The sequence below is a fragment of the Drosophila sechellia genome, chromosome 3L (genome assembly GCF_004382195.2).
Source record: "Drosophila sechellia strain sech25 chromosome 3L, ASM438219v1, whole genome shotgun sequence".
Lineage (NCBI taxonomy): Eukaryota > Metazoa > Arthropoda > Insecta > Diptera > Drosophilidae > Drosophila > Drosophila sechellia.
Genome location: NC_045951.1, coordinates 8,366,078 through 8,389,536, shown reverse-complemented (window position 1 = coordinate 8,389,536; position 23,459 = coordinate 8,366,078). Strand labels below are relative to the sequence as shown.

Genomic DNA, 23,459 nt, shown 5'->3' with positions numbered 1-23,459 from the left:
AGTTCATGAAAAGTTTTGTGCAGTGGACGCGACAAGTTCAAGCTGTTGAGTCGGCAGATTGCATGTTTTGTGTTTCAGCCATGTTTATGAGGATGCAAGCCCCCTCCAAAGGCCCAACAACCCAGCCGTCGGGTTCAATTGCCGCACTACAAGCCATCGGAGATGGAGACGCCTTTGTGGGCCACTAAAAGTGGCAACTGCTAGTGCTGCTCATCAAGTTCATTCCACTTGGCATTAAGTGCGCCCAAACAAACATCGCAAGAATGCTGCAACAGACACTGACAGTGAGATCTGTTTATAGACCCGGTCGGCATTTAATTGCTGGGAAAGGCAAAGGAAAGTGTAGATTGCAGCAGGGGTTTCAGTTGGTTACATAAACACCACATAGTAGTATTTGCCAGTGTCCAATCCATTGCCCGGATTAATTAGGCAAAAAGCATGTGATTAAAGTGGCATTAGCCACAACCAGGACATCTACTACATCCTTGACCTTTAAGCCAAGTGCAGGTGCAATGAGTGGATGTGGATTTCTATGGTCTCTAATTAAAGCTAAGCATGAAAACACGTTCATGACACAACAACAGCAATAATAGATCCGGGTCCGGATCCAGAAGCAGATCCATGGAAACCTACAATACCAGCTGTGTCCTCAGTGGGTCGCAGTTGATTGACAGGATGTGGACGGCGACTACTGGGGGAGGAGCTAGATAGCTAGCTGGCTGGAATCCTTGACAACATTCAACCGGGCAACATGCCATTAATCAAACGCACACACGTGAGCTGCTCCACCTGCCCGGAGCGACTTATTTATGAGGACATTTATCGATTTGCCTCCCGAATTGTTCAATTATTTCGGTTACACCTGGCCATCGAGAGCCGCACTGCACATTTGCCACTGTATTGTTTTTTGTTTCTCCCCTTTGCTTCTGGGTCCCATTAATTAATTATATTTTTAGCCTTGCGTTGGGCAACACACTTCCGCATCCGGTTCGGAATCCGATAGGTCCGGCAATGGACACCGACTGCGGCACTGAGGACTTTGGGCTCGGTCGCCGCCGCCTCTTTAATTCCATTTAGACCGAAGCTCCTGGCAGACTGGTGGCTCTGTTTATGTTTATCCCTGTGCCTGCACTGCCCTTGTTGTGGTAGTTGCTATTGTTGCCGGCATCGGCAGCGGTAACCCGTCCATCCGCTGTTGGTGAGTCATGCGCACTGGTGGCCAAGTGTTCCTAACACTCCCATTGGGATGTCCTTTTGATGTGCAGGTCTAGCCAGCTATTTTGATGACCTGCTTCTGGTTGGAAGCGCACTTTTGGTAGTCACTGTTGGGGCCTTCTAAGGGTCATTGGTGAATCATGCGCAAATAGACGAGGCTAACTATAGAGTGGCGGGCAATACGATTTTAAAATTAAATTTTCGGTCTTTTATTATTATTTTTAATTTCTTTGAATACATAATACATTTCGAACTGAATTATTCAATTCTAAGGGTTTAGTGAAATGGCGGGCACTTTTGAATTGCGTATTTAAATATCGCGCCAAACAGTGTTGGTTAGTGTGTAGAACACTAAAAGTTGTTTGATCTTACCTAAGTTAAAAAGATTCGATTTATTAAGATAGCTTACCCATTATTTGCCTTTTCTTAGATTATCCTAACATAATGGTTTTGAGTATATGTTTATATTTAGATATTACTTAATACACAACCAAAAATAGAATAAAATCTCTAATTGTAATGCTTATGTTTATGAAACATTAGTTTTTTTTTAATAGTTTTTTCTATTTTATTAATATTTTTACCTCATTGATTATTTCCTGATTCCAACTCGCTCATTTGGCCACATGCCCGCCCACTTGTTTGAGCGCTACTAGTTGATTCCGCTGTAACGAGTGGCAACAGCTGATCGCGTTAGATAATAGTATAGAATAGTGTTCCCCAAAATTAAAATGGCTCTGAGATCTGTGGCCCAGTCATGCAGATCCCTGCTGCAGCGTGGCGATCGTCCTTTGTCCTGGACCCGTACTCTCGCCCACTATCCCGTCAACGATGCGATGTTCGGTCTGGATGAAGATCGCCAAAAGTTGCGGGAAGTGGCCTTTAATTTCTTCCAGAAGGAATTGGCGCCTCTGGCCAAGGAAATCGACAAATTGGATAATTTCAAGTACGATAATGCTGGATTAATATCACAATTGCCTCTAATTAAATATTATTTTTTAGGGACATGCGACCCTTCTGGAAGAAACTGGGTGATCTTGGCTTTCTGGGCATCACTGCGGAGCCAGATTTTGGCGGCACTGGGGGCAACTATTTGGACCACTGCATCATCATGGAGGAATTCTCCCGGTAAGATATATTTTTACATCTTAACGTGGTATATACATATATATATATTACGATAATCCTAATAAACTTTATTTTCCAGTGCTGCTGGTGGCGTGGCCTTGTCCTACGGAGCACACTCCAATCTGTGCATCAATCAGCTGACCAAAAACGGCACCCCCGAGCAGAAGGAGAAGTATCTTCCCAAGCTGTGCAGTGGTGAGCATGTTGGAGGTCTGGCCATGTCCGAACCGGGCGCTGGATCCGATGTCGTATCCATGAAGCTGCGTGCGGAACGCAAAGGAGACTACTATATCCTGAATGGATCAAAGTTCTGGATCACAAATGGATCTGATGCGGACACTTTGATAGTCTATGCCAAGACAGGAGGCAGCGGTGTTCCGGACAAGCATGGCATTACGGCTTTCATAGTCGAGACCGCCTGGGAAGGCTTCAGTGTGGCCCAAAAGCTGGATAAGATGGGCATGCGAGGCAGCAGTACCTGTGAGCTGGTCTTCCAGGATCTGAAGGTGCCGGCCAAGAACATTTTGGGCCAGGAGAACAGGGGCGTATACGTGCTCATGTCGGGATTGGACTTTGAACGACTAGTGCTGGCCGCCGGACCAGTGGGTCTAATGCAGGCCGCTTGCGACGTGGCTTTCGACTATGCCCACCAGCGCAAGCAGATGAACAAGTTAATTGGAGAATTCCAGTTGCTACAAGGAAAGATGGCCGATATGTACACCACACTGAGTGCGTGCAGGAGCTATTTGTACACGGTGGCCAGATCCTGTGACGCCGGCAATCGCAGCCCCAAGGATTGCGCTGGAGTTATTCTCTACACCGCCGAGAAAGCCACCAAGGTGGCGCTCGATGCCATTCAGATCCTCGGTGGCAATGGCTACATTAACGAGAATCCCACTGGTCGCATCCTGCGAGATGCTAAACTATACGAGATTGGCGCGGGAACCTCGGAGATCAGACGCTGGTTGATTGGCCGCCAGCTCAACCAGGAGTACAAGTAAAGAGAGAGCGCCATCCCTTTTTTCAATGTAATCCAGAATCGCATTTATGGTATGACAACTGTGGCAATGACGTGGACCAACTCTACTACCTGACAGACTAAATGTTGCATTTATTTTTTTTAAGATTTTTAAAATCTGTATGTTATATCAATGTCCATATGTATGTATATGTGCCTTAATAAAAGAAGTAAAACTTTATATGTTAAAATATGGTTTTTTTATTAATTTACAAAAAATACACAATTTAAATATGCAACTGCATACACGACTCGCACACGTACGTATATACAAAGAGAAATAAAAGATATTGATTACATCGAATAAAATTCACAACTACAGAACATAGACTGACTGCTCTACGTATTGGTGAAAAACAAGAGTTTTCTTACGTTAGAAAATAATATTTCATGTTTAGTGCACAGTAATAAATTGCATCGAAAATAACAACAAAGTGAAGAACCAAATTTGTTTGTGTTACGCTTATGAGAGATTAATTGTAATTTCGTTGAATTTAAACAGAAACTTGCCTCAATAAGTTCGCACATCTCGTATAAATATATGTGGGCAATTTAATGGCAAATAAACTCGTAGAACACAGATATACGAAAACATTGAAACTCGATTAGCATGATTAGGTTGTTAATATTAGGCTGATTATATGGTATGGGTAGAGGCATATAGATGTAGTTTCGCTAGTGGCTAATTACAATTAATATTAAATTATTTCTATTAGTATGTTTATGGGTGTGTAAATGTTAAAAGCACTTTTGGCAATCATAAACCAAGCTACAACATTTACTTAAGCAACTAGAATTGCTTCAATTGGAGCGCTCAATCCAATCGAAAGCTGTGCTTTTCCGTCTTCGTCTCCGACCGAGATTCCGTTGTTGTGGTGAAGGACTTGCGCTCCATCACACGCTGGGTCATCGAGGTGAGTCGCTCCGAGCCTTGGTCAACAATGCTGATCTTACCGCCATCGGTGTTAAGGGTCATCTGCGAGAAACTTGACTCCAATGGCTTGACCGCTCCAAGTTCACTGCTGCTGCTGGTGGTATTATTGGCTGACTTGTCGAAGTTACGCGTCTCATATCTGGAATTTATCAAGAGGATTAGCAAAGTGCTCAATAGGGAATGGGTTCAAGCGCACCTGGACGTGTATCCTTCGTAGTTTTGACCTGGATAGCCATTTCCGCCCGTAAGTTGTACTACGCCTCCCTGACCGAACGTCTTGTCATGGAGATCCTGCACACACGCCGCCAGATTCCGGTTTACAGCGGGCTTCTTTGGCACCGCCGGTGGGGATGAGTTTAGCGTTTTAATGCTGGACGACTCATAACTTTGCTGGTAGTTTGTGTTAGTGGGTGTGCCTGATGTGGTGGGTGCAGGGATTAGGCCATTGCTGCCGCCAGGACTACCTGGATAGGGCCTGGGCACGGCATTGGCTGTTAGCTTGGGATTAGGGCGGAAACTGTGACCCGATGTGGGGGTTTGCATATTAGAAATGGTTGTAGACAGTGGTGGCGGTGGTGGTGGGAAGTCACCATTGGGATCATCCATCGGTGGATAGTTTGACGGCGGTGGAGACACCGCTCCTGGGTGATGGAAGTGCTGCGGCTGAGGACTGGCATGGTTATAGTAATGCTTCTGCTGTTGCCCACCGGACAAGTAGCTTGGCGAACTGTGCATTTCGCTGGATCCGTAGTAACCGCTGCGACCCAATGTCTGTTATGGTTAGAGGTTAGAAGAGAGAAAAGAAATATTGCCGGTTAGATCGGTTACGTGTTAGATTTGCTACCCACACCAGATATTATAGCTAGACTACTTGAAACAAATTGGTGCTTCAATTTTGCCATTCATCTCAATGCCAATTTCATTTGCTCGTGCTCTCAAAGACTAATACAAAATATAACAATGTGGAAAAGTGATAAACGTGTTTCATACATTGTTCTGGCTTCTATAGGCGTACTCGGTGTCACTTTCGTCAGTGGTGAATCCCTGAGCGTTCTTCGCGTAGCGCTGCGCATGGCGTACATTCTTCAGAAGCTGTCGCGCCTCCTCCAGTTCCTTTTCCTTGCGTAGCACGGCGGATCGAGCGTTGATCTCCTGCGCCATACCGTCGACCATCGATGTGTTGATCTTAAGCGAACGTTCCTCCTCTGCTTCCAGGTCCTGTTGGGCAGAATGCACCAGGTTGTCTGTGGACTTGATCACTGCATTGCCAGCGGCCTGTAGACGACGACCGGCCTCAGAGTTTGGATTGGACTTCACCTTGCAGGCAATCAGTAGCTGAGCCGTGGAAGCGGCCACCTGCTTGGCTGTGGAAATAAGCATCTCCTCGGTGCCCACTCCGCGCACCAGGTTCTGGGCTGCCTCCACCAGGCTGTGAGTGGCAGCGGCCACAAGACGAGCGGCCGAAATGAGACCCTCCGACCATTGACCATCGTCGGAGCTTGTTAGCGGACGACGGGCCACCTTGCCCGTATCGATGAGCTCATGCTGAGCAGCGTTTGCAGCACGCACCAAGGCAGCAGATGCTCCCATTATGCCCTTGGCAGCCTCCAAGATCATTTCGTCAAACTTCATGTTTTCGTCCAGTTCAATCTATGTGGTAGAGAAATCAAAGGTGATATATTATTACATGCTGACTTGAAGTGAAAAAGAATGAAACAATCACCAATGGAATTTAGTTAAGTTCTTGAGCTGAGTGTTTTAGTAGATTGGCGAGGGTCACAGTAATAATATGTTTGATTCCTGGGTGAACTTTTGAATGAAACAACCAAGAATATCAAACATATCTCACTGGAACCATCAATTAGTTCATTTTGAAGGGCAAGTTAAGGATAAATCAAGCACCACTTATATATTAGGATGAGTTTTCAGTTATATCACTATAGTTAGTTATCATTCACCATTTAAACTAGGTTTAAGTATGTACAGAATAGCAAACTAAGACCCACCTTCACATCGGCCTGACGGCGAGGACGCAGTGAAGCCAATTTCTTGGCGGCGGCATCGATGGAGGCAGCAGCGCCCAGCAGCTCGTTCTCAGCAATGACTGTGGGATCCTCGGGATCGATCCAATCGGAGCCCTTGAGCAGCCTGGCCATGGCCACCAGATCGGTGACGCACTTGGCCACGCGACGCGACAAATGCATGCGATCGTCGGCACTGCAGTTGTGAAGGATTCCACTGAGCAAATCGCGGTACGATTCCCCGACAGCAGTTCCTGCCTCCAGAGTGCGTGATCTCAGCTCCTCCGTTTCGGCACAGTTCCAGGCCACGGAGCGGCAGACGATAAGCATTTCAGAGATGGCACGGCGTCCCAGATTGGCTGCAGATACAATATCAGCTTGCAGATTGGAGGTTCCGGCAGCCACAGCCTTGGCCGTGGCGGCCGTCACATTCATGGTCACTCGGATCAGATCCTCGGGTCCCACCTGGGTGTTGCCAACTGGTGGGGGAGAGTGCATGGCCTGGCGGAATAAATATTAAGGTGTTACAATAAATTCCATACAAATTCTTTTATAAACTTACCCGAATCTCCTGCGAGATGGCTTCTACGGTGGCCTCCATTGCACGAGTTCCGCGAGTGTGCTCATCCTCTACAGCCTTCACAGTCTTTAGCAGGGAGGACACATTCAGCACCATAACCTATTCGTTTGCGAATGTAGATAAGTTTTTTGGGAGCAGAGCAGAGATGTTTGTGGTTAATGTTTTTGGTCAGAAAAGAAGTGATTTGAAGAGAGTTGCTTACAGATAGGAGAATGACTAAGATTACAAGCTACTCTACCACTAAATATGATATTCTACTACTACTACTACTACATTCTAATTGGCTTTGGCACTTTTACAAATCAATATAAAACTACAATATAGCAAAAATAATATTCCATTGATTTTTTATTATACGCATAAGTAATAAGAATTAGTTCTAAAAATGACTTGGTAACATTGAAAAGAGATAAATGGGAACTTCTAGGCGCCAGGTAAGCGTTTTCAAATTAAAAATTAAAAGTTAGCTGTTTTAAAAGTCTGCATTTCAAGAGGACTTCAATTCTCGTTGCTCTTCCCAGCACTTAAAAGTTCTCTTACAATCAGATTGAATTCAATTTCTCGAGTGGCGAAAATTATGTTTCATTGTGCAATGGAGTAATGCAAGTAGAATTTCGTCCCAGAATTTCAGTTGGCCATGATGTCGATGCTGCTGCTGCCGAGGAGGATGTGGCTGCCACTTCGCATTTCGGACTGTGGGTTATTTATTGAATGGCCATTGTGGGCAGCTGTTTGGAAAACATCTTGAAGCGTCTGCTCGGCGTTATTTTTCGATTCGATTTTTTTTTTTTTGATTTTGTTCGATTTGTACATACATATGTATATGCGGATGAATGGAGATTTTGGTTTGATATCGATTTAATAGCAGATTGTTTTCCACAGCGAGCGCAGCGCATGAAGAGAAGGAGGAGCGTGGAGCGGTTTGAATTCGATTTGCATATTTGTACAGTTCATGAGTGTATTTTTTATTTTTTTGTTCGGTTTGTGTGTTGTGGGAAAAAAAGAAGAGCAGATACGTCGAAGGCACAACGAATTAGCAAAACGAAAAAATACATCAATTTATGGATTTTCCCATTCGGTTTTCTTTTTACAAACGTTGGAAGTGGTGGGTGGTAGGTGGGGTGGGTGGGCGATTGTTTCGGAAGGGTGGGTGTTTGGATAGGTGGGTGGTTGGGGTGCCTCGGTGGTTGGGAGAGCGCAGTAAGCAGCAGCAGCAGAGCCGAAAGGGATGGTACTGGCATGACCACGGTGTTAGAGAGCTGGACAAGAAGGGTGGTTGAGTAGCCGGGCGAGAAATCTGTTGTTTGCTGCCGATGCCGCCAGAGAATTAATGCAAGTAGTGGGCTTTTCATGGGTGCGTTCGGTTAAACATTGATAACATTAAAGAAACGACAACACAGAGCTGAAGCTTTAAAGGGAGCAGGATGCAGGATGCATAGGAGACGCCTTTTTAAATCTTTTGCATTCAAAAATTCAGACAGCAGCAGTGGGTCCAAATATACACAGATACATTTATGAGGTTGATTTTTTTAGCGGGTGTTGGGATTCCTCTTTTTATTGAGTGTATGAGTAGATGAGTGCCAAAGCCATTTGATGTTTATTGAATTTTCAATATGCCACAAACAACATTTATGTATGCGCGGTACATATTTTGCGTGGAAAAGAAAAAATGATTATAAAAATAAAGATGAATCCTTAAAAATTCGTCCGTATTCCAAAAATGCAGTCCTATTTTACTTATTGTCTTTCGTCCCTTTTGTAACTTTATGATAAACCAATTGGCATAATTTAGGAGCACAAACCATAACCACTTAAAGTCAGTTACAATTTTGTGAGTAAGGATAAGAAACTAAAGCAGTATAATTCCCTTAACTGCATTATTGAAAGCTACACGTTTCAGATAGTTTGAAATCAGTTAAGGGAATCACCCTGCAGATACTAAAAGCCACAACAACGAAAGCTTATTAGCAAGAGTTTAAAAAACTACGTAAGATCAAGAAAGAGAGAGAGTAATAGAGAAAGACAGGGGGTATAGAATGGGACAGGTGCGGCTTACCCTGGCGCTCTCTTTAAGATCCTGCATGGAGGGATCGTTGATGGACTTGCCGGAGGCCAACTTAGTGCAGTTAATCAAATCGCCAAGTGCAGAGGCTACATCCTTGACGGCATTGATGACCATGACCTGGGAATCGGGTTGGGTAGAGCCTAGCGAGCAGGCTCCTCGCTTCACTGCTTCAGCCAGTTGAGCTAAATTAGAAACATTTAGAGTATTAGTAAGCTAGTATCGTAATATTTTCTTAAAATGGCACTCACTTATGGTTGAGACAGCATTCTGAGCGGCGTTGGCTAGCTGATCCTGAGTTCCAGCCGCTCCAGTCACCAGAACCTTGGTGTCCTCCACCAAAGCCTTTGCCGTTTGAAGTATGTGCTCGCGGTGGTCGGCAAAGCTTCCATCTCCATCCGAATGCAAAGTTCCGGCGGTAGCGAACATAATGGTTGTATCCAAGTCTCCAATGATGCCGGATACCGTGTGGGCTGCATTTATGCATGCCTGAGTTCCACGCGATCCCGCCTGCAAAGCCGCCAGCACCTGGGCCACCTTTTCGGACACCTCCCGAGCGCTGCGTGCAATTTCTTTTTGGGCGCCCACATCGATGGGTCGGGCTCCGCCGGCCGACGACTGAATCATAGAGCTCACCGATCGGCCCAAATCAATAACCGTGGTGCGAATACGCATTGCCACATCCGGCGAGGAAGTGGTTGTACTTGCTCCAACGGAGTCCTGAGTCAACTGTTGATAGTTTTGTGTCATGTCCACGGCGAGTTGAGGTAGAGCCGATGGTTCAACGCTGCTCTTGGCGTTCATCTCGTTGGCCAAACTGGCGATTTCCTTTGCTCGCGCCACCATTCGCGTCTGGTAATCAACAAAGGTGTCCGAGTACGAGGCGTTCAGCAGGGACTGCCGCTTATCGGTTAATCGGGTGATGGAACGGTTGACCTGCTCCATCAATCCGGTCACGATGCCCGTTTCTGCATTGATCTTCTCCACGGTTTGCTGCAGTTCCTGAATGGCCTCCCTTGTGCCATCGATTGCATCATCCAGTCGGGGATGGGCATGAGTGGCACGAGGATTGCCAGCCGAATCCTTGGCCGATTGGACCAGGGTAATGGCACTTTCCACCACAGAACGGGTCTGCTGAATTAGCGACATTTGCTGTTGACTGTGAACAATATGTGTGCAAGCTCCAATTGCTCCATTAACCATGGGCACCACATAACGCGAGATTTCGCCCACAGCGTGACCAAGTTGTTCGGCATTGTTCTTGCCAGCCACACGAATAGGTTCCAGTTTGTCAATTAGCTCGGAAGCAGAGTTCATCGTCTGGCCAGTGAATCCGTGCAAGTTGTTATCCCGTCGCTGACTGAGACCCTGTGCATTAACGGCAAGGGCACAACTGTCCAATTCTCGCGTGCATGTGCCCAGGGTGTGGAGCACCTGTTCGCACTGTGCCTGTCCAGGCGCCTTGTCGCGAATGTTGTCCACCAATCGCTTTACCGACTCCGAAACCGGGGTAGAGTGCATGGAGAGCTGTTGCCACACTGGCGGATTATCGGGGGTTAGGGCCAATGACTTGGCTGCCTTGACCATCTCCACAACACCATCGATTACACCGCGACCCGCTTGGATGACTGGCTCCTGGGCTTTCCTGCCCTCCGCAGATATCTTGGCTGGCACTGAACTGAACTCTGAACTCGAAGCATACTGACGCACAGCCTTGACAGCTTCCAATAAAGGATCCACCAGACGCTCTCGACTTCCTCCAGCCGGCTGCTCCTCAATAGCCTTGATAGCCTGCACCAAGTCCGAAGTAGCCGTGGCCACTTGCTTAGCAAGCACAATAAATTCGTTCTTGGCCACAGGGTTCGATGTGTTCATCGAGGCCTGACGGCAAATGGAGCACAGATAACTGGTGTGCTTTGCAATCACCGTAAGGGCAGAAATCATTTGCGGCTTAGTAGACTGCTGGCTGCTCACAATGTCGCAGTGCTGACGGATTCCCTGGTAGGCCCAAGTAAGCTGGGCTTGGTCGATGATTCCTGGTCTTCCTGCGACACTTGAAGGATGCGAAACTCCAATCAAATAGGCGGCCTGCGATGAGCTCTCGATCAATCCCTGAATGGAGTCGTTAACGTTATTCACCGATTGACTAAACTCCACATGCTGCGACTGCTTGGCATTATTGATCATCTCGGAGATAGCGTAGCCAAGGTTCCTTGACTTTCCAGTGGCCTGTTCCACGCAATCGAAGTATCCCAACTCGTTGATAGGTTCATGGGGATAGTCCAACATGAGACGCAAGGCTTCAATGTTGCGCATAGCGTTGTCGCACTCCTTTTGTCCTGGAGCGGATTGGATGCTGGCATCAACCAACTGATTGATACTTTCGGTAACACCTCGGGCAGCGGCATGCAGCAGGTTCTTAGCATTAGGCTGACCGGGATCGGCGGCAATCGACTTGGCCGTCGAGAGAAGAGAGCATGATTGAGTGGAGACATGACGCAGGGACTCGATCATATGAGAGCGCACCTCCTCTTCCTGCGTTTGGCCGGCCATTTCCATGCTGACGGACAATAGATCCCGATAGTTGGCAGCATAGTTTTGGCTACTCTCGGCCAGCAAAGCTGGAGAGGAATACGACACCACAATCTCACCACCGGCGCTGCTCAACTGCTCTGCCACTTGTTTAAGTTCCGACTGCAGAGTGGCATATGGACGGCTTGAAGGTGGGAATTCACTCATTGATAGAATTTCACTCAATTCGCTGACATTCCTCAAAGCCACATCCACTTCTCGCTGTCCGGGAATGCAGTCAACGGTGGCGGAAAGGGCTCCGGTGACCTCTCGTCCAGCTTGAGTCAAAGCTTCCGGGTTAGTTGCTCCCTGCAACGTGCGTTGGGCCTGCTCAATGAGTCGCGCCGAGCTGGTAACCACATCATCAGCACAGTCGATGATTGCTGGATTCTGTGTTGTGGCCGCCACTCCGTGTACGCTCCTGGTGAAATCGCCCAATGCCAGGGCAGTGTCCCGTCCAGCAGCTCCAGCGTAGCTACGCTGGTTGTGCAGCACAGAGGAGAGCAGTTGGCTCAAGGCGATTCCCACGTTCTTTGCCGATTTTCTCAGCTCATCGGCTGTATTCTCCACGGTTTGTCCCGGCAATGGACGCAACTGCCCGGCGATAGCAGCCTGGCGTGTATCATCCAACACGTCATGCAGTTTGCGCACCTCCTCTAAGGCTGACTCCAGTTCCTGACCACCACAGGCATCACGTGCACGCTGTGCTACCGAATGTAGCTCCGAGACACATTGTCCCAAGTGCAAGGCACCCTTGGACAGCTGGGTAGCGGTTGGAATATCAGTGACAGTGGGCTGTAGAGCCCGCGACGATTTTGACACCTGCAGAGCAGGTTCAATGAACTGCTCAGCAGCCTCGATAAGATTTAGCTGGGCATTAGGGTCATCGGGTTGCGCACGGGTTGTTTTCAACGAGGTGACTAGTCGTGGGATAGTGTCCGCCACTCGCTTGCAATCCTGCAGAAGGGTTTCCTTAGTCTGATGGTCTTGGCTGTGCTGGACTGCGTTCTGAGCCGCCGAGATGCACTGGGTTGCTGCTGAGGCTGCTTGCTTCGAACAGAATTCCAGTCGCTGGATAAGTCCACGTTTCATCGCAGGCGTGTTAGCCGCAGTAGTGGTAATCTCCCGAAGTTCCTCCGCTGCCTTACGCAAAGCGTTTTGGTTATCCGAATCATGAGGGTTGGATGAGCAGAGACGAGCGGCCTCTACCAACTTAGCAGTGGCATCCGCCAGCTGCTTGGCGGCGGATAACAGATGACGCTTCATGTCTGCATCCTGTTGCTGATCCGCCTCCCCCTTGATGCTCTGGATAAGCTGAGCAGTGGTTTGTCCAAGGGTACGTGCATGGCGCACCATCTCCTGGGGATCGTGAGTAGATACCAGAATATCAGTGCCGATTATCACGTTCTCTACGGGGCTCAATTCAGTGCTTGTGCGATTGGCATGCTCCCTGGAGCTCAGCTTTACGTGCTCCAGCATATCAGTAAGGCTCTTGGACACATCACGAGCCGCTGCCAGGAGATCGGCCTTCAGCTTAGGGTCATTGCTTGCTTCATTGCAGACCTCGCACAAAGAATTGACGGCTCTGGCCACATTTTTGGCAGCCGCTTCAAGTTGCTCACGACAGGCAGCATTGTGTAGCGTTGGTGCCACCACCTTGGCACAAGCCACCAATTGACTCGTAGCCAGGGCACACTGACTGGCAGCTCCAATAACACGGTTCCTGGCCTGTTCATCCTCACAGCTCGCGGCAATGTTCTTAGCACGCAGCACAAGGGCAGCAGTGGTGTTGGCCACCGCCTTGGCCAAGGCTAGCAGCATGTCGTGGAGGTCACGGTTCTCGGGTACCTCTTCTTCGGCAATAGTGCTGAGTACATGAGTTGTAGCTTCACCCACTCGACTGGCTGCGTTTATCAGATGCTGTGGCGGTTCCTTGCTCTCTGGTTCGGCTGCCTTGAGGAGATCACTGAAGGCGTTGCACAAGTTGCGGGCGGCCTCCAGCAGTTGGTCACCATTCGTGTCATTCTCCATTAAGGCGGCAATAAGACGCACTTCCTTGGTCACCTCCGGAATTGTTTGGGCGATCTGGGAGACCGATGCCGAAATGGCCTCTGTATCCACTTCATCCGGATGGGAGGCGGTTATAATTTGAGCAGTGGCAGCGCTCATGGTGGCCACATGACTGCTAACCGCCTGCTTGGAAGTGTCCAAGGTGTTCTCACGCCATTCAATAGAGCGCAAATCGCTGCCAAGCTCTTGGATGGGTGCCTGTAAAGAAACGAAACTGCGTATTAGATAACTTATACTTTAGAAAAGTCAATTATCTTACCTTTGTGCGCAGCTCTTCGTCAGCGCGAATCAAGACATCCTGACCAGCGGATATGTAACCCAGCAGAGCTCGCTGTGGCTCCGTCAGATTTACAGAACTAATGCGAACTTCCTTAGTCTAAAGTAACATATTTAAAATGAAAAATTAGTATTTGCGTTTGAAGGAACTCTCTCCAGCAAAATGCATACTTTGTAAAACATTGGATGACCACTGGCTTTATTTTAAGATTGCAGCATGTCAGGAGAAAGGAATTAGAGAAATGATTCATGTTAGTTCGATTTAGATGGATGGGATTATGGTTTTGTGGATCAGATTTAGTTGTTAGGCTAGTGTTACAAGTATGTGCAGTGGCAACTTAAGCAAAATGCGTGTGAAATAAACAAATGGCTGAGTGTAAATAAGTGGAGTTAATGAAGAATGCTTGGTGGCTTTGTACTGAGCATGGAGGTGTGGTCTACTCACCGTGGGCGGCTGGTGGGCATGGTTCACCTGACCGACGAAGGCACCGTACTGCACGGTCTGCACTTCATTCTCCATATAAGAGCGCTCGCCTATGTTTCGATTCGTTGGGCGAAATTCAGAGGGGATTGGTAAAAGAAATAAAAATATAAATTAGCATTTACAAGATAAGCAATAGCAAAAATAAATAAGCAGAAAGCTAATACATTGCATATATTCTTAGATGTGGAGTCGCAAAACCTTAAGTACAATTTTATAGGTTTAGTTTCCAAAGATATTTTTGTGTTTTTATCCTTATGATGATAATCAAAGATATTTGAACTTTAACTACTAAGCTTTTACTTTAAATGAAACACTTTTTTAGAAACCATCTTCAGAATGTACTTCATTCTTGTACTTCAACGTACAAATTAAATAAAAACATTGACATTTAAACTTATTATAATCAGCTCAAGCTAAAGTGCTTTATATTGTTACAAGGCAATAAAACCTTACCGTCATATGGACGCATAATGCCTGGATGAGCCAAGCTCTCCACATTTAGTTGCTCCATGCGATTCGTTTCGTGTTGCAAAAATGTGGCTCTATAATATAAATAGAGGAATGATTACAAATCTATATTACTCACACTAACGAGCTTTACTCACTTGGATGGTGCCACTGACTCTTCCACCATTGTGGATCCCTCATCGCCTTCGATGCCGAAATGATCCTTGGTTTGCTTCTTCTTAAGAATAATATCGATGTAGCCAGCAATAAGCTGGACAATCTGCTCGGCCTCCGTCGTCTGCACCGAGTAGTATTGATTGGCGTAGTCGCCAAAGTCCAGGGTGAAGGTGTTTGGCGAGGCGCCCCAACGTCGTACTGTTGTCAAGGGCCACGAGATCAATATCTCTTTGGTGTGCTCGTCTAGGCGCAGCACCGAATCCTTGGTCACTCCGAGTAGACGGGGAACAAGCTTGTTTTTGCCATTCATCTTCTCCTTGACCAAAAAGAAGGTAACGCCGTAGGTGGGCAACTCCCGGGCGGTCTTAGTGTACAGGACTTTGGCGTCGATTTCGGATAGATCCACATGCTTTCGGTGCTCCGAAAAGATTTTCTTCTCGATTCCCTTGGTGCGAACATAAGACTGAGGCAGGAAGTCCTTCAAACTACATATAAAAATTTTGTTTAGATGAAGTAATGGACATTGGATAAATCTTTAACTCACTCTAGAAATCCGGTCTTGTGCTTGGCCTCATTATGCGGTCCAAATTGAATGTGCACTTGGATGCCAGCAAACTCGCAAGCTAAGGAATTAATAATTATTAATACAATGTTCTTGGCAGCATAAAACAAGGGACCCACCTTTGTCTTGAGTGACAGGATGCGTTCCATCCAGAATGGCATCCCTGGCTTGGACATACAGCAAGTTCAATTGCACGGGGTCTCGAGAATCGATATTCTGATCCGAGAAGAAAAAGCGCCGACGGAGCAAAACAGTTTCTGCCTCATCTATTCCCTGTTCCCGCAAGGTGCGACTCACATCCACCCAGTTCACTGGAAATAAAACCCCATTGTAATGTTTTACATTTTGCAGACTTAAACTAGTAACTTACTTTCGTCGTCCGTCTTTAGTTTCTTGCGCAAACTCTCCATTTTGGCATCGCGATCTTTCTCCATAATCTTTCGCTTAAGGGTGAGCGTTCCAAACTTGTTGTCCGGCAGATTCTCATTCTGCGCCTCGTTGTCCTCGCGCACCAATCCATATTCCTCATGATTGGTGATGCCGATCTTTGTGCAGATGACCACCATAAGCTGCGACACCGGCTGGGAGTCATCCACCAGAATGGTCTTTACAGCGCCATCCAACATGCGAACACGTAGGGCTCGCGTCTTGCGGCGATACTCCAGCGTATCCTGGTTGTGCAGTATGTAGTAGCCCAGGGTGCGTCCCGGTTCCAACCAAACCCCCTGCTGGTTCTGCTCGTCAGAGATAAAGAGTCCATATTCGCTGGCTATAAAAAAAACGAAAAGTCATTGATTTAAAAATGAGATTGGTTGAGAAATTAGTCTTTACATACGTTGTCCTTGCACTGCCTCGGCGAACTTATCGCGAATGACCTTGCAGGCATCGAAGACTGTGGTGTTGGGCTGGAACTGTATGGTCTTGGTCACCCGACCACCCTCCAGTTGAATGCGCAGCGATAGTGTGGACATTCTGGCGTCGTCTTCGCTGCTTCACTTCGACTTCCGCTGCTCCTTTTCTTTTACTTCTCTCTCCTCCGCTTCGTCGTCGTTTCCTTGGGTAAACTTCCAAGGAAGTGAAAAATGCAATGGGCACTGCAAAAATAAGAGGGAATATTTAAGTTTAATAAAACTTCAGGTTGTTTTTAGCAAACAATGAGTTATGATACAGCGATAAGTGGTTTTAGAGGAAAGAATTTTCTTTTTCGTGCAAAAAAAAATTGGGTGCTCCTATGTCCCACAAACATTAATCATAGATTTCAACGATATGATACGATATTTTAACCAATTTCCCCATTTTATACATTTTCGAGCTTATGATTTTCAGCTAATGGGAGTCAAATTAGCTGGCAGAAAGTGCAGTTTATGACATTGATTAAGTTCACTTTGACTGAAATATTATTGGGTGTTGTTAGTCCAGATTGGAATATACTAATTTCCTAATGAATTACACTTAAGAGGACAAACTAAAAGTGGAAAACAGACACCAGAAAAGCCGAAACACGGAACCATCGGTCGAGACCGAAACAAAACCAAAACCACCCCCAAAGCGCAAGGATATCTTCCGGCAAAGCGAGCAGGGGCGATGGCGGTGGCAGCCACCACCCAAATCGCAGACGGCCGATAAAATTGCTGATGAAAATCTTCTCCAGAAGCACTCGCGCACACACACAAGGGCATTAGATGTTCACACACACAAACACACACAGGCAGGGGAGAGGGCAACGCAGGACACTTGAGTTCAGGCCAAATCAAAGCCTGAAAACCCAGGCCCATTGTAGTGTATCCTTATGGGGTAGCAAAGTAAGCCCACTTTGGTGACTTCTCCAACTCTCTCTGCATGCTCCGTTCTCTTGATGATTAGGCTTTGGATTTTAAGCCAAGTTCCCTCACAATGCCACATTCTCCATCCCCGAAAGGCAGGAGTAATTGATTTTCTGTCGCCCGCTTTCTGATCCTGCCCACGTAAAGAGACAAAAGCTGCCTAAGTGTGTCAGAGTTCGGGTGGAAAAAACGCTACCATTATTGTTTGCTCTAGCATGTGAAAATCAATAATTTACACAAATGTTTTGTTATTTTCTTTTTCTCGTAACTGTGTGTGTGTGATGGAACACACACAGATACAACACACAGAGAGAGCAAGAGGAAGCACTTGAAATTTCCGGCAGACGACACACACAATATCACGCACAAAGTTTCACAATTACTTTTTGTAGGGGGGCAACGACAACGAAACAAGGATGTTGGTTCCATATGGCGGCTGCGGATGGCCCCGATTGTCGGCATCCTGCGTCCGGCTGGAGCGGTACGTCTGCTCTCCACGGAATCTGGCACGAAAGTGATGAAAAGGCTGACTCAACGTTGCGTCTGAGCCAGCGGCAGAGGGTTGGATGCTGCTCCGCCGACGTCAGCATCAGCATCCCTTTGGTGTCTAGGACATCATCGTTGTCTGGTGGTGGCACCCACCACCACCGGCAGGACTCGGAAGAGAAAGTCCGAAAGAGCGTCGGAGAGAGCAGCGCTTGCGCAGTGCTTTTTGTGGAGAGAAACCTTCGGTCAAAGGGTGCAGTCACCGCAATTTCACCCTCATTTTGCCACCGGAGAGTTCTCTCACATGGTGCCCCTTTCTCTTGGAGAAATGGTAGACTTTTTAGGGCGCCTGAGTGGCGCCAGCCGGTCAAAAAGTATCTGAATCCTGCGCAGCATCAGCCGGAAGGAGAGGGTGTTGGCGGTGGCTGAGCACGGCCAACAATCACTGCGTAATCCGATATGAAAGTACACTGCGCGACAGGAAAACAGGTTCAAAGTTCAGAGCGTTGGGTAGTGTGGGGTTAGCTTTTGCTTTTTGAGAGTAGAGATACCTATTTTCAAAAGTTAATTGTTAAAGTCACCAAACAAAAACTTGTTTGAGGTAATTGGTGTATCAGAAAAAGTATTTTTGCGTAATTTAATAATGCTAAATTAAATATTATTGTGGTACCACTCAGTTGTAGTTTTTTAAAGTCCTTTCAACCCTAGTAAATATTGTAATACGATACGGCCCATTAATTCAATTAACTTTATGTGCTCGTATGTGTCAAACAAGAGAAAACAGCCAAAGAAAGGACATAGGTTTTTCGAGTAAGTAAAGAAAAGCTGTCATAGTCACGTTAAGATGGATTTCTCTCGTCAAAAGAGCAAACCATAAAATACAGGGAATGATGATGTAGTACATCAATGGACCCCTTATTTAAACGGTTTCAAGTTTCCCAGCAACCTAATGCTTTCCGAAAATATTTCCCTTTGGCACTCAGCAGTTGCAATTTACAGAGAAGTAATGAAACATAATAATCATGGAAATATTCGTTAATTTTAGTACAAACTAAGCGGCGAATTTTGCCTGCGGTTGCCACGAATTTTCACAGTGGGCGCTTGGAAAATGCTGATTCCCCCAACTCCGCCTACATCCACACCCACTTTCGTGGTTCCTCCTCCACAGCTGGCCACCAAGCGATACCATCCGAATGCAAATGGAACCCATGCAAGGAGTCGGTGGTGGAGTCGAAGCCTCTCACTAATTGGCAAACCACTTTCCATCCAGAAGTCACACTGAGCTGCTAATGGATGTAATTTACTGCCGGCAACGTTTTTCTACGAGCACATCTAATTAATTGAGTGTGGATGTGGACAGCCAGGCAACTTGTGGAGTTCAATATGCTGGGAAAACAGACAGTTCGAGATTCAGTTGGTTGAACAAGGAAACTTTTGGGTCTTCAAAAACTAGCCATCCTTAGTTGCGATATTTCATCCATAGTTGGTGAATTTAAGCCAAACTAAATTACCAATATATAGATTTTTTTTACAATGGATATAATAACCATATAAAACATTTCAACCATATAAGATCTTATAACAATATTTTAAAACCCTTCAAGATCAATCTTTAACGTTTTACTTACTTTTCGAACACTTTGTTACTTTCATCGTGGTATCTTATCAACAATGATGTTCTTTTGTGAAGATGTTAATACTTTTTCGTGAATGGCGATCGAAAAACGTTAAGGCACAAAGCTTGTGGTTACTTTTTAAGGCTTAATGCTTATAAAGGCACGCTCGGGCGTAGTGTGTGTATCTTTGTGTGTGGTGTTGTGTTTAGAGTGTTTTTTTTTTGGTTTTCTGGTGTTTTAACAGGATCTTTGCGATCGTTTACTAGACGTTGTCATCGAAAGGCATTACAGGGTGTTGTTGAAAGGGGATTTTAAAAATCGTTGACTGCGACGGCAGCGCTGGTTCAGACGAGTCCTGCGACTCCTGCGAGTCCTGCGGATACTGCTGCGGCAACTGCTCGACGAGCTGAGGCACGTTTGTGGTGTTGGCAACGGAGCGTACCGTTTTTGTACAACAAATTGTACGGAACCGAAACTGAATTTACAAATTACTCAACACAAAACGATGGCAAAAACCGCTAACAATTTGGAAAATCTTTAAAACGCGTATACATCATAATAACGTGGGAATTCTCAATGTTCTCGAATTTTATAACAAATAACGTTTCAAATGTTCTCGAGTTCTTTCTTCTCTAGTATAAAAGCTTGGTTTTTGTGTAAATCTTGTAAAGTATATATAAACGTGTGACTTTTGTATATATATTGTTAAAAACGTGTAAAGCTTGGTAACAAAGTTTTTATAGTATTTTTGTTGGTTTTTTATGTTTTTACTAAGGCAAATTAGTGGCAGAGTTTTGAGCGGCGATTGGATCGCATCGACTTAAGGTCTATTAAAAGTAAAGTATCTGTCCAAGGCACTCGACGACAACAACGCAGTGTGTGTGGCTATGTTTTCAGTGTGTGTGTGTGTGTGTTTTTTTAAAAAGTTAATAATATTTCTTAGGTATAAGGCACGAACTATGACGAGAAAACAGGAACCGAAACGGTACAAAAGGCACTTGACCGCCAAACTTAACGAATTTGTTTTGCAGTTGCAAAAACTCAACAAGAACTGAGGCACAAAACGGTTTCAGAACGCGACTTAAGACTTTCTGTCTCACTGACTGACTGGACCAACTTTCTGGATGGTTTCTGAACTGGCAAGTCCTGCCCGATCAGCGGCTAGGCCTAGAATGATGTGCTATGCCGGCGACACATCGTGAGCTTCTGATGTCAGCATCATTCATTCCACTAGTCGTAACCGTTGTGTGAATCCGCGACTCGACGGCGTCGTCCTGGCGACCGATCCGCGCATGCTCCGCGGACAGGATGCCAGCTTGCCAGGATGCTGGGCTGTTCGGCTGCTGGGATGCCGGTATGAGATGGCATGTGCCCGGGCATCATCTTGCCCGGCTGCGCGAAAAGGATGTGAGTAGGTGGCTGCTATGCGAGATCGTAAAAATTGCCTATCCACACACACAGAAGGGAGGGTTTGGGTTGAAGCATGGTAACATTTTGGCTTTTTCACTTGTGTTTTCTTGATGCTATGTGTGTGTGTGTCTGTGCGGGAAATCCACCACCAACTGGGAGCACCCGATGGGTGGCATGGACCACCAATGGCTGAACTTCGCTTTCGACTTATGTACAACGAGAATTGTTTGTTGCCAGCGCCATTTACATGGCTAAAATTGTATAAATTAAACGTGGCTGAGTGTTTTTTGTAATTTTTTTTTTATCTGAGAAACTCACAATCTCATCGGGGCATGCAAAATGAATAATGGTTAAAGAATACCGGGAAATCGAACAGCGGGAGATCGCCGTTTTCTGCGTTACATTCGTTAATTAATCTGATTTACTTTGATTAATTATAACCGAATGAGTTAAGAAAATTGTGGCTCAGGACAGTAAGCAAGCTACAATCCTTAAGATACAAATGGGAAGGCGCTCGGATAGTAATCTTCACCCACCCCCACTTATCTGTGCAATCGCTGTCGACATAAAAGCAAGCGGAGAACAAAAAAAAAAATAAGCTCAACTGGCGCGACATCCTGGCGCCAAAGCCACCATTTTGTCTGGCCATATAACCGAGTACATGGGGATCCGAGTGAGTGTGTCCTGCCTCGTCCTGGAACGCGTGTGGCCGTGCGTAGGAGTCCTGTGGTGGCCACCAAGGAATCTGCACGCTATTCACTTGTCTTGGGACACGTTTACTCCTTCGCAGCCATGTTTTCCCCTCCTCCTCGTCCTTTCGAGGAACGGATAACAAAATGCCATCGAGCTGCGCCAATGTGGAGCCGTTTTATGTAATTTGCACAGTTTTTATTTCTGTTTGTTAAGTGGAAAAATAGAATTCGAGCAGATACAAAGGACTCGTCTGAGGCATAAACTAAAGTAATAAAGTACGAGAAGGCATTCTTCTCTTTTATAGGTAGGATATTGGTCTTCAGATCGCCTTGATTAATTGTGTTTTTTGGGGATAAACAACAACAGCAATTAAACTTTTTACACTCGATAAAATAGAAGAGGCTGTTCATAAATAACTTTGTTTTTCAGAGTTCTTAAAAGTAAATATAGCTGAGATATCCAAATAGAAATCACTTTTTCAACAATACTAACCCAAAAACTAATTATTTGATTATGCAAATCTGTATTCACACCTTCACTTACCTCAGTTCGTAGTAAGCCGCTTATCTTCGGCTAATGGGTTGGGTTCGATTTAGTTTCAGTTGTTCCGTAGATAGTGGAGAAATGTGTTTAACGAAAGTTGTTTGCTGTGTGTGCGCCCGTGTGTGTGTGTGTGTGTGTAGGTGTTATGGCAGTATTAACTGTGGTCGTTGTTGTTGCGTTGTTTGTTTCTTCGTTGCTCGTTGCGGTTGTCGTTTGTTTGATTTGTTTAGAAGATCTGCAAAGAGAGGGAAACACAGAGCAAACGGTTAAAAGTGCGGGCAGTTATAGGAAAATCTCTATCCAACTCTCCAGTTGCCACTGTGGCAACTTCAATAGAGCCCAAAGCAATCCACTCCAAAACAACTGCAAACGCACAAAGCATTTTTCCTGTTTTCATTTTCCATATTAGCGCAGCTCGACCTCGGCGCCGATGGGTGGACTTGGATGAGGATGTGGATGTGGACGAGTCTGTGAGGTGGGGCCAGCTGGAGGAGAAGAAGCCGATATAGCAGCACATATATGGCTAGATGTCGGCATTGCGGTTAATGCCACCAAGGCAGCCGGAGCAAGAGCACAGCCATCGATATGTGCGCACATAGAATACCATTCCAAGAATGCTGCACCAGACTTTTCCATTAGCGGCGTTTGCACATCGCCAGCGCGACTTTTGTTTATAGCAACAAAAAATATCAATCAACACCCAAATGCCCAAAAGAGTGCATTAATGTGGCTGATCGGGATCGGCTGGAGAAGTCGGAGGATCCGGTGGAGATTGGTTGTCAGCTTAAGCTGCTCAAGAATGCGGCTGCTATGATCCCCATTTCTGACCACCAATCCCCTAATAATTATTCATACAATTCTTATGTATGTTTATAAACATAGGATTACAAAATAATCAAGTTTTTTAGTACTTTTTATAATATAAAAAATCATATGAATAATAAAAATAATTTTGTTTTGATTGCATTTGAAAATTTCGTGTTGGACTTTTATGATTCGGCAAAATAATATTTTAAATATAGTATTCAAAACATTAACTCATGCCTACTGATAAATGTGTTTAATTCAACATTCCAATCAGTGAGTAAACAGATGACTGACTTTAGCTTGAAATTATAATTAAACATTTCACTTTTAGATATCTGACAATTTTGAAAGCTCCAGGCGTTGTTAGTCACAAAAGAAATGATATTTTAATTGATGATTCAAGAATCATAAAAAATACAAGTCTATAAGGTTCATTTCTTAAGAATCATTTTAAAGTTGAAAGTTGAAAGTATTGTGAGCAACATTACTTGCTTCTTGCAATATGTCGGGTTACATAACTAGCGTATATACATATA

The 23,459-nt window shown here is 45.6% G+C and overlaps 2 protein-coding genes across 6 annotated transcripts in view; one reads left to right on the top strand and one right to left on the bottom strand.

Annotated features, from left to right (window-relative positions):
* Positions 1-1,881: 1,881 nt before the first annotated feature.
* Positions 1,882-3,542, top strand: LOC6604898 (isovaleryl-CoA dehydrogenase, mitochondrial). The gene is made up of 3 exons (XM_002029707.2): positions 1,882-2,161; positions 2,218-2,343; positions 2,423-3,542. The coding sequence occupies exons 1-3, from the start codon at positions 1,947-1,949 to the stop codon at positions 3,342-3,344; spliced, it is 1,263 nt and encodes a 420-aa protein (XP_002029743.1). The 5' UTR covers positions 1,882-1,946; the 3' UTR covers positions 3,345-3,542.
* LOC6604897 (talin-2) overlaps positions 3,543-23,459 on the bottom strand; it is a 29,340-nt gene continuing 9,423 nt past the window's right edge. For 2 of the 5 annotated variants that reach the window (XM_032718975.1, XM_032718974.1), the window contains exons 2-17: positions 22,117-22,351; positions 16,381-16,639; positions 15,916-16,314; positions 15,665-15,856; positions 15,528-15,606; positions 14,965-15,468; positions 14,813-14,901; positions 14,321-14,409; positions 13,859-13,975; positions 9,210-13,797; positions 8,953-9,143; positions 6,879-6,995; positions 6,302-6,817; positions 5,286-5,945; positions 4,492-5,066; positions 3,543-4,434 (exon numbers count right to left, since the gene is read on the bottom strand). In XM_032718975.1, coding sequence (XP_032574866.1) covers positions 4,176-4,434; positions 4,492-5,066; positions 5,286-5,945; positions 6,302-6,817; positions 6,879-6,995; positions 8,953-9,143; positions 9,210-13,797; positions 13,859-13,975; positions 14,321-14,409; positions 14,813-14,901; positions 14,965-15,468; positions 15,528-15,606; positions 15,665-15,856; positions 15,916-16,314; positions 16,381-16,516 — 8,511 coding nt within the window. In that variant the 5' untranslated portion in view covers positions 16,517-16,639; positions 22,117-22,351 and the 3' untranslated portion in view covers positions 3,543-4,175. Of the gene's footprint in view, positions 4,435-4,491; positions 5,067-5,285; positions 5,946-6,301; positions 6,818-6,878; positions 6,996-7,226; positions 7,650-8,952; positions 9,144-9,209; positions 13,798-13,858; positions 13,976-14,046; positions 14,068-14,320; positions 14,410-14,812; positions 14,902-14,964; positions 15,469-15,527; positions 15,607-15,664; positions 15,857-15,915; positions 16,315-16,380; positions 16,640-19,482; positions 19,516-22,116; positions 22,352-23,459 lie in introns of those variants that run through there. The other 3 variants (XM_002029706.2, XM_032718977.1, XM_032718976.1) reach the window with 3 other exon arrangements.

What these genes read in the sequence shown, in the direction of transcription:
- LOC6604898 (XM_002029707.2), top strand. Translation starts at nt 1,947, where the DNA reads ATGGCTCTGAGATCTGTGGCCCAGTCATGCAGATCCCTGCTGCAGCGT. An exon ending in GACAAATTGGATAATTTCAA is followed by an intron (nt 2,162 to 2,217) that starts GTACGATAATGC and finishes ATTATTTTTTAG; the next exon opens with GGACATGCGACCCTTCTGGA. An exon ending in ATCATGGAGGAATTCTCCCG is followed by an intron (nt 2,344 to 2,422) that starts GTAAGATATATT and finishes TTTATTTTCCAG; the next exon opens with TGCTGCTGGTGGCGTGGCCT.